The following is a 10,439-nucleotide window of genomic DNA, read 5'->3' on the forward strand; positions in this document are numbered from 1 at the left end:
AGTTTACTGTTGGCCTCCTCCTCCACCGTAAACTGAATGTCCGGATATATGGAATTAAGAATTCCCATAAACCTGATTTTATCCCGTTGTTTAATAATGGTAAACGTGTCGTCGACGTAGCGTGTCCAGAACTTGGGCTTATATATTTCCATGGCTTCTCTTTCCAATTGCTGGAGAACTGCTTCTGCAATCACGCCTGAAATTGGGGATCCCATCGGCGTGCCCTTTATTTGTTCGTATATCTGGCTGTTGAATGTAAAGTATGTTTTTAGGCAGAATTTTAATAGTTGGATGAGGTCGTCCGTGCTGAGGGCCTTACAGTGTTTTGGTTCTGTTGTTGCCAACAAATTGTTAATGGTTTGGATTGCTAGATCCTGGGGGATAGATGTAAATAGTGAAATCACGTCGAATGATACCATTATCTCATCTTCCTCCACCACCACCCCTTTAAGCTGTTCTAAAAAGTCTGTAGCCGAACGTACGGTGGTGGTGGTCCCTTCAACCAGCCATTGTAGTTGGCCATGTAGCCATTTGGCCAAACCAAATGTAGGGGTGCCACGGAGAGAAACAATGGGGCGTAAGGGTACCTCCGCCTTATGAATTTTAGGTAAGCCATAGAATCGTGCCATGGCTGAATCTTTCGGACGGATCCTTCTTAACGCTTCCTCATCCAATTTGCCTTGTCTCTTAAGTTTATCCACCATTTTGTTAATTTGGTTTTTGAATGATACCATGGGGTCTTTATCAAGAAGTTGGTAAGCACTCCTGTCATTAAGAAGGTTGTGGGCTTTACTGTTATAATCTACCCTATCCATAATTACAGTTGCCCTACCTTTATCTGCTGGTAGCACCATGATCAAATTGTCCTTCCTTAATTCTTGGAGGGCTGATGTTTGTGATGTTGACAAAGTCTTACATGGTTTATGATTAGCGAGGAGTCCTGTTAGGGGAGGGAAAGAGGCAACAGACACGAGTAAAAGCGGTAGATCCCCCTTTAGCCAGCATGAGCAAGCCCACAATTAGGCTTGCCGCAGAGGGGAGGGAAGGGTGTGGCCCTATGACGCGGGCAATGAGCAGACTGAATAATGCTTTATAAAGGTGATTGTCTCCCATGGCATTTTAATACTCTGACGAAGTTAGCAGCACGCTAACGAAAGCTAAGTGGTTTTATTAAAGTTTCTATGTTCCGGTGATCGAGATGGCTGCTGCCTCATCATTCACATATATACATATATATATATGTGTGTGTGTGTGTGTGTGTGTGTGTGTGTGTGTGCAAAACATGTGCAGCCACATACATTGGACAAACCAACCGAAGAGTAAGTGCATGCCTTGCAGAACATGTGAATGCAGTTAAAAAAGAAGAAAAGACTTCCTCCCTTGTCCAGCACATTAAAAAAACAGGGCACGAAATTGACTTTGAAAAAACTAAATTACTTCACAAAACAGAGAATTTATATAGAAGAATTGCTCTAGAAGCCATAGAAATTGAAAGGAGCCCCCTTTGCATAAATAAAAGAGATGACACGTCCCGCCTACCAGAAATTTGGAAACCAGCCTTAAACAAAAAAAACACCTCAAAAAAATCACCATGTCAATCCTTCTAATAATTATGAATTTGGAAATTTGGAAACCAGCCTTAAACAAAAACACTTCATACAAATCACCATGTCAATCCTTCTAATAATTATGATTACACCAACCAATCAGATCACTGAAACATAATCACCCAATCTATTTGCTACATTCAAACCAAATCTCCACCCCCACACTATATACTAGGAAGAAATGACAGTTGCAAACATTCCATTTTACAACAGCACGAAGCTTGGAAACTTCAGCCTGATGATGGTGAATGTGATTTCGCCGAAACGTCGCATAAACATGCAAAATATTACACAGGGCAAAACCCGAACTCAGAACAATCTACACACACACACACACACACACACACACATACATATATATATATATATATATATATATATACACACACACATATATACACACACACACACACACACATATATACAGTGGAACCCCGACATAAGAGCTGCTCTACTTAAGAGCAACTCGAGATAAGAGCTGGGAGGGGAGAGATATTTTTGTTCTACTTACAAGCCCAAATTCGAGATACAAGCGCCAAGGAGCTGTCTCCTGAAGCCAAACGCTAACTTCCGCGTTCGGCTTCAGGAGACAGCTGCGAAGCGGCGCGCGTGTTTTAAAAGGTTGCAGCCGGCCTGGGGGGCTCGGGGGGGTGCTTGCAGCTTTCTTTCTTGCTCTTTTTCTTTCTCTCTTTTACCTTCCCTTCCTCTATTTCTTCTTTTCTTTCTCCTTCCCACCTTCTTCCCTCCCTCCCTCCCTTCACTCATTCCTCTCTTACTCTCCCCTTTCATAAGTTTCCTTGCTTCCTTCCTCTGTTCCTGTCCCTTCCCCCTTTCTTTCTTTCTTTCTTTCTTTCTTTCTTTCTTGCTCTTTTTCTTTCTCTCTTTTACCTTCCCTTCCTCTATTTCTTCTTTTCTTTCTCCTTCCCACCTTCTTCCCTCCCTCCCTTCACTCATTCCTCTCTTACTCTCCCCTTTCATAAGTTTCCTTGCTTCCTTCCTCTGTTCCTGTCCCTTCCCTCTTTCCTTCCTTCCTTCCCACCCTCCGTCCATTCATTCACCCATTCCTCTCTTGATCGCTTAAAGCCGGTCCCTGGTGCAAAAAGGGTTGGGGACCTCTGTCCTACAGGATTGGGTAGCAGAGAAGTTGAACATATGTAAATTTAAAAGTTTAAGAAAGTTTACAAGTTAAGTGAAAGAAACTTCATTGTTCATTTATATGTACATGTACATTTCTTCATTAAAAACATGTCTTTCTGCATAATTTAGACTAACTTTGTGAGTTTTTTGAGGGCTGGAACCAATTAAAATTATTTACATTAATTCCTATGGGGAAAAGTCATTCGAGATAAGAGCTGCTCGACTTAAGAGCCCAGGTCCGGAACGAATTAAACTCGTATCTCGAGGTAACACTGTACAGATATACATATGTATACGTATATGTATATAGATAGATACTGTAGATAGATAGATAGATAGATAGATAGATAGATAGATAGATAGATAGATAGATAGATAGATAGATAGATAGATAGATAGACACACACACAAACACACACATACATACATATATATATTTCTTATCTCATGCTTTTAATTTATTTGGCTAACTAAAATTTATGCCTTTTCTGCTATGCATAACTTTGCCTAGCCTGGAATGAAATAGCATGAGGGTCATGGATACCTCAGAGGCTTTTTCAAAACAAATATTATTATTCAAGTAGGAGGTAGAGCCATTGATACATCCTTTAAAAACTTTTTTTTAAAGTTATGCATATTATATTAAGAAAAACCTTTCAAATAAGGTGTGATTCCAAATATGCTGTGACATGTTGGCAAACTATTGGCATACTGACTATAGCCAGGGGTCTCCAACCTTGGCAACTTTAAGACATGTGGACTTCGACTTCCAGAGTTTCTCAGCCAGTCTTAAAGTTGCCAAGGTTGGAGAGCCCTGGATTATACTAATCAACTCCAGTAAAGATGATTCTTTGAATCTGTCCTTGATCTTCAGAGCAAAAAAGAATACCATTTTCCTTTTATGCAAAAACACTTGTAAATTTAAAATACCTGTTAACATGCAGTTTGGTATTTATTTATTCCTTATATTTTTGTCGCTTGTATCTTTACACTTGTTTTTTTTCTAACTATTTCCCCATAATCAGAAGGACCTGCATACTACAACATACATAATAGCACTGGAATTCAAATAGGCTCCTACAACTATTTAGAAATTAAAAAACAAGATATTCAAGCAAACAGCCCTCCGGTAGCCAATGATTACTGTATAGAAGAATACCGGAAACTATTTGGTAAGTAGAAAAATAAACCTTTTCCTTCCTTCCTTCCTTCCTTCCTTCCTTCCTTCATTCATTCATTCATTCATTCATTCATTCATTCATTCATTTGATTTGTATGCCGCCAAACTCCTTGGGGACTCTGGGCAGCTCACAACCAAAAATGTAAAACATACAGTGTAATATTACAAGGGTTGTCCAGAAGGTAATGCACCAAGAAAATTTTCTCAGGCTACAGTAATGGTATGAATGCGAAACTTTAGATATACATTATTTGAATTGTCAGGAATGCATGTGTAAATTTTGCATTTCTTCAAACATAGCGTAGCTGCAGCAGTGTTTCAAAATGGCGTCTGTAACTGATGTAAGTTACAAGCAGCGAGTTGTCATTGAATTTCTCATTGCGGAGAAAGAAACTGTTGGGAACATTCACAAATGTTTGCATACAGTTTATGGAGAATCTGCAGTTGACAGAAGTACAGTTAGTCGCTGGGCACAGAGGGTGAGGCCATTAGAATATAGTTCAATGCAAAAATGGCTTCCTGACCAGAATAAAAAGTTGTACTGATAGGGGGTACACACCTTTGTGTCTCGCTGGAGGAAGGCCATAGAAAAGATGGAGATTATGTGGAAAAATAGGGAGTGTAGAAGAAACATCATTCTTGTGTGTAAGTTTCATTGTGTTCAGTAAATAATTGTTGAAGAAAAAAATGTGGTGCATTACTTTCTGGGAGACCCTCGTAAAACATCCAATTAAAAAAAACAATTTAAAATCAAGAGTTAAAAACCATGCGTGCCATTTATGATCGGATCCCAATGGTATACCATCAGATCAACGGCCCCAGGCCCTCAGGAAAAGCCAGATCTTTAAAGCTTTCCAGAAGGCCTGTAAGGTGGGGATAGTCCAGATTTCAGGAGGTAGCTGGTTCCATATCCGGTGTTTATAACACATACAGTACCCTGGAGAAAGTTTATTAATTGGATTTGTATGCCGCCCCTCTCCGAAGATTCGAAGTTACAATAATATTCTGTAAAGGTCCATTCAAAAGCATTTCCGTTTAGTTAAATGAGTTTATTCCAAGGCAAGTAATATATAGCTTTAATATAGAGAAAACAGAGGAAGTGTTGGAATAGATCTGAATGGAGGAAGTTAGGTTCAAAAACTGTTCGTCATGGGGACAAAACTCTATGGTACCCTTTTTGTAGCCTTATTGGATAGAATGGTTAAAGAGATCATCCTGTATAAGGCATCCTGTATTGCAGTGTTTCCCAACCTTGGCAACTCGAAGATATTTGGACTTCAACTTCCAGAATTCCCCAGCCAGCATTTGCTGGCTGGGGAATTCTGGGAGTTGAAGTCCAAATATCTTCAAGTTGCCAAGGTTGGGAAACACTGCTGTATTGCTTGAAGGCAGGCCACAATTCAAATTTAGTAGAGCTACCCTCTCTGGCCTGTAGTAGGCACAAATGACAGTGAATAGATACAGAAAAGTCAGCTTTCCTTTGTACAGTCATTCGGAATTTTGCAGCTCTGATCTGGTGGCCAAAATTGTAGTAAACCATACCAAAACTCTTCTATCACCAGAAAAAACTTCAGAAACATCCTTTTCAGCTTCACAAAGCATGTGAAGGGATCCTTGGTCACACCAAATAGTCATGATAGCATGTTTCCATGCCACACATCTTGCCGATCATCTTATTTTAAAACAGTTTCTGATGCATGTTTCAGAACTTCCACATGTGGAGGTGTGGAAAGAATATTGAATACACATAAGATTACAACGCTCGACATAAGGCAACACTAAACAAACAGATGGGGCTTCCTATTTCGCCCCTATCCAAAATAATCTTTCGTCGGACACAATAGAATAGACTAGAAAAGAATTCTTTCTTGGCCAAGTGTGATTGGACATACAATGAATTTGTCATTAGTGCATATGTATATATAGTGTATATAAAAGTGTATATTTTTATATACACTATATTGGGGAAAAGGAATCCTCAATATGAGAATTATATTGGCAGTTCTGTGTTAGCAAAAACTTCAGAAGAGAAGGATTTAGGGGTAGTGATTTCCGACAGTCTCAAAATGGGTGAACAGTGCAGTCAGGCGGTAGGGAAAGCAAGTAGAATGCTTGGCTGCATAGCTAAATGTATAATAAGCAGGAAGAGGGAGGTTGTGATCCTGCTGTATAGAATGCTGGTGAGACCACATTTGGAATACTGCGTTCAGTTTTGGAGACCTCACCTACAAAAAGATATTGATAAAATTGAACAGATCCAAAGACTGGCTACAAAAATGGTGGAAGGTCTTAAGCATAAAACTTATCAGGAAAGACTTAATGAACTCAATCTCAATCTGTATAGTCTAGAGGACAGAAGGGAAAGGGGGGACATGATCGAAATATTTAAATATGTTAAAGGGTTAAATAAAGTTCAGGAGGGAAGTGTTTTTAATAGGAAAGTGAACACAAGAACAATGGGGCACAATCTGAGGTTAATTGGGAGAAAGATTAGAAGTAACGTGAGAAAATATTATTTTACTGAAAGATTAGGAGGTGCTTGGAACACACTTCCAGCAGACGTGGTTGGTAAATCCACAGTAATTGAATTGAAACATGCCTGGGATAAACATATATCCATCCTAACATAAAATACAGGAAATAGTACAAGGGCAGACTAGATGGACCATGAGGTCTTTTTCTGTCGTCAATCTTCTATGGTTCTATGTTTCTAAAGAAAACATATATTTGTCAAGAATCATGACAAATGATTAAAGATTGCCATAAGGCAGTGTTTTTCAACCAGTGTGCCGAGGCACACTAGTATGCCGCGAGACATGGTCAGGCATGCCGTGAAGAAGGAAGCTCAGGTTCCAATCTCGCAACTTTTTGCTGAGAGAAAGAGAGAGAGAGAGAGAGAAAGAAAGCAAGAGTGAGAGGGAAAGAAGGCAAGAGAGAGAGAGAGAATGAGAGGAAGGGGAAAAGAGCAAGAGAAATGAGCAAAAAAGGGAGGAAAAAAAGAGAAATGAGAAAATGATTGAGGCAGAGAATGAGAGGAAAGAGAGAGAAGTGACTCTTGATTTAAAGCATATGATAAAAAAGCACCCAAAGAATAAGAGAGAGAAAAAACCCAACCCTCACTTAATTTTGGAAATGGTTCAAGAGTGTGTATATACACACACACACACAAGGGGGGGGAGACAGGGATGGAAAAAGAGAGGAGAATGTCTTAGAGTGTCATTTTGTGTCATTTTGGTTGGTGGTGTGCCCCAGGATTTTGTAAATGTAAAAAATGTGCCACGGCTCAAAAAAGGTTGAAAATCACTGCCATAAGGTACAAATAAGTAAAGAGAGGAGGTAGTTCTATTATTGTGCAAACACTGCAAATTTCTCACCAAGTGGGAAAATGTTTTCCATTCTGTCTATGAACAAAACTGAACAATAATAGTAACAGACTACTTGCTAATCATCAATAGCCTGCCCACTCATTGTTTTACTCAACAAGGGGTTTCAACACAGGTTGAACTTACAACCACAAGTTTTCCGAATAGTTTTTATCCCAGAGCTGTAATGGCATTCAACAATGAACTAAAGGGCCACAACCAGTGAGCTGTTGGACAGCATTACTTGGTTAATTATATGGATGTTTGGGTGGTTCAGGGTGGAGAAATTGTGGTGGGTGGGGGCATGTTTTGGGATTGTTGTTTGAGTTGGGCCTGATCTTTGGGCGTTATGTGAACTTCATTGTACGGATATACTGTGTGTGTACCTGCAATGACAATAAAGAAGTTAGTTAGTTAGTTACAGTGGTACCTCTACTTACGAACTTAATTCGTTCCGTGACCAGGTTCTTAAGTAGAAAAGTTTGTAAGAAGAATTAATTTTTCCCATAGGAATCAATGTAAAAGCAAATAATGCGGGCAATTGGGGAAACCAAGGAGACACTCCCAGGAGATTCCTAGAAAGGCCCCATGGGGGCTTCTCCATGCCTTTTCTGACCCTGTTTCCTCCCAGGAGATTCCTAGAGAGGCCTCCTGGGGGCTTCTCCCTGCCTTTTCTGACCCTGTTTCCTCCCAGGAGATTCCTAGAGAGGCCCACGGAGGCTTCTCCCCATCTTTTCTGACCCTGTTTCCTCCCAGGAGATTCCTAGAGAGGCCTCACGTGGGCTTTTCCCTGCCTTTTCTGACCTTGTTTCCTCCCAGGAGATTCCTAGAGAGGCCCCACGGAGGCTTCTCCCCACCTTTTCTGACCCTGTTTCCTCCGAGGAGATTCCTAGAGAGTCCTCACGGGGGCTTCTCCCTGCCTTTTCTGACCCCGTTTCCTCCCAGGAGATTCCTAGAGAGGCCTCACGGGGGCTTCTCCCTGCCTTTTCTGACCTTGTTTCCCCCCAGGAGATTCCTAGAGAGGCCCCACGGAGGCTTCTCCCCACCTTTTCTGACCCTGTTTCCTCCGAGGAGATTCCTAGAGAGGCCTCATGGGGGCTTCTCCCTGCCTTTTCTGACCCCGTTTCCTCCCAGGAGATTCCTAGAGAGGCCTCACGGGGGCTTCTCCCTGCCTTTTCTGACCTTGTTTCCCCCCAGGAGATTCCTAGAGAGGCCCCACGGAGGCTTCTCCCCACCTTTTCTGACCCTGTTTCCTCCGAGGAGATTCCTAGAGAGGCCTCATGGGGGCTTCTCCCTGCCTTTTCTGACCCCGTTTCCTCCCAGGAGATTCCTAGAGAGGCCCCACAGAGGCTTCTCCCTGCCTTTTCCGGTTACAGTTTCGGAGGCTCGGGTTTGTAAGTGGAAAATGGTTCTTGAGAAGAGGCAAAAAAATCTTGAACACCCGGTTCTTATCTAGAAAAGTTCGTAAGTAGAGGCGTTCTTAGGTAGAGGTACCACTGTATTAGCTTACAACCACAATCAGGGCGAGAATTTCTATTGCTATGCTATGAGTCGCATCCAATTTTATGATCTTTTTTTTGCCATGGTTTTAAATGAATCATTGCAGTTGTTAAGCATGGTTCACTTAAGAACTGCAACGAATCACTTAACAACCATGGCAAGAATCACACAGTTGTTGAGCAAATCTGCCTTCCTCCTTGGATTTTGCTTGGTGGAAACTGGCTGGGAAGGGCACAGAATGGTAATCACAAGACCCCAGGATGCTGCAACCAGCTACCAATACATGCCAGTTTCCAAGTAATTGTAGGGATGTTCCAATGGTTGCAAATACAATGACCAGGAAAAGGTCACTTTTTCAGTGCTGTTGTAACTCCGAATGTTTACTAAATGAATGATGATAAGTCAAGGACTACCTATAGTACTGATGGCCTCAAAGAACATGTTAAGTTATTGTGATTTAAGAGCTGGCCAGATGTAAAGCTGATGCAATAGGAATGATTTAGCATTTGACATCACCAGTTTAAGACTGGTGGGGTCCACAAAAGACTGTTGCCGTTTTAAGAAGTGTCTATATATAGGTGGCTATTAGAGAGTATATCGGTGTGTATCTTTGCTCTCCCTGTGTCCATAGCTGTATGATAAGGTATCTACCTAGTTGTATATAAACTACTGTTAATAATCTAAAGGCTCTGTGTGTTGTGTGCGGTGTTTTGCTCCTGGGTTTATCTCATAATATTAGTCACACTTCAATACTCTTGACAGAACATCTTAACCATAAATAAATGGTTAAATAAAAGACTTAAATAAATGGTTTCCCCCCTTTTTTTACCACCAGAGAGCACTGCTATAGTTTCGGACGTTCACCTAAACCTTGTGAGAGACAACTTGTCCAAGAAGTGGAAACACTGTGGTCGTAAACTGGGCTTCACTGACCCGGAACTGGACGAAATTGACCACGACTATGAACGGGATGGACTCAAAGAAAAAGTTTACCAGTTGTTCCAGAGGTGGCTGATGAAGGAAGGCAGCAAAGGAGCAACGGTGGGAAAGCTGGCCAGAGCCCTCTTTGCATTGGATCGGAGAGATCTCCTCAATTATTTCATCAAAATAAGCCAGGAGTCAGATCAAAACAACGGATAAGAAGTTAAACGAAGAGCTGGAGGACTTTGGGTAGGGTTGGACATTTTTCCAGAAGACATTTTTATATTACAAGAAGTCGTTGGTCACAACAAATGCTGCCAGCAGAATGCTACTCTATGCAAGTGGATAAAGAGCAATCGATGGCCAAGCGCAATGGACATAACACTCCCTAAAAAAACACTCCCTAAAAAAAAGAAAGCTACAAACTTGACAGAATGCTTTTTAGCAGAGACAGACAAAACATTTTGAGCCTTTTGCTCTGTGCACAGAACAAAATGGCCAGCGGTGGGCTACGAGCCGGAACGCTAAATTGCGCTCGCCACGGTGGCTCATAAGTGCTAGCGGGGCCAGCTCGATTTTGCTTCTGCACCTGTGGATGTAGCAAAATTGCACACGGAGCCGCAGGTGAATCTGTGTTTTGGCGAGGTTTTTTTTTGCTTCCACACATGCCGAAACACGGGTGCACCTGCGGCTCCGTGAGCGATTTTGCTACCTCCACAGGTGCAGAAGCAC

General features: G+C 41.5%; 1 protein-coding gene across 2 annotated transcripts in view; it reads left to right on the top strand.

The window, feature by feature from the left end:
* Positions 1–10,124, top strand: part of RIPK1 (receptor interacting serine/threonine kinase 1) — a 27,624-nt gene extending 17,500 nt beyond the window's left edge. For both annotated transcript variants that reach the window (XM_070747171.1, XM_070747172.1), the window contains 2 exons: positions 3,770–3,916; positions 9,622–10,124. In XM_070747171.1, the coding sequence (XP_070603272.1) occupies positions 3,770–3,916; positions 9,622–9,926 (452 nt within the window). In that variant the 3' untranslated portion in view covers positions 9,927–10,124. The remainder of the gene's footprint in view (positions 1–3,769; positions 3,917–9,621) is intronic.
* The last annotated feature ends 315 nt before the right edge of the window (positions 10,125–10,439 follow it).

Source organism: Erythrolamprus reginae, chromosome 3 (genome assembly GCF_031021105.1).
Source record: "Erythrolamprus reginae isolate rEryReg1 chromosome 3, rEryReg1.hap1, whole genome shotgun sequence".
In the NCBI taxonomy this organism is placed as follows: Eukaryota; Metazoa; Chordata; class Lepidosauria; order Squamata; family Dipsadidae; genus Erythrolamprus; species Erythrolamprus reginae.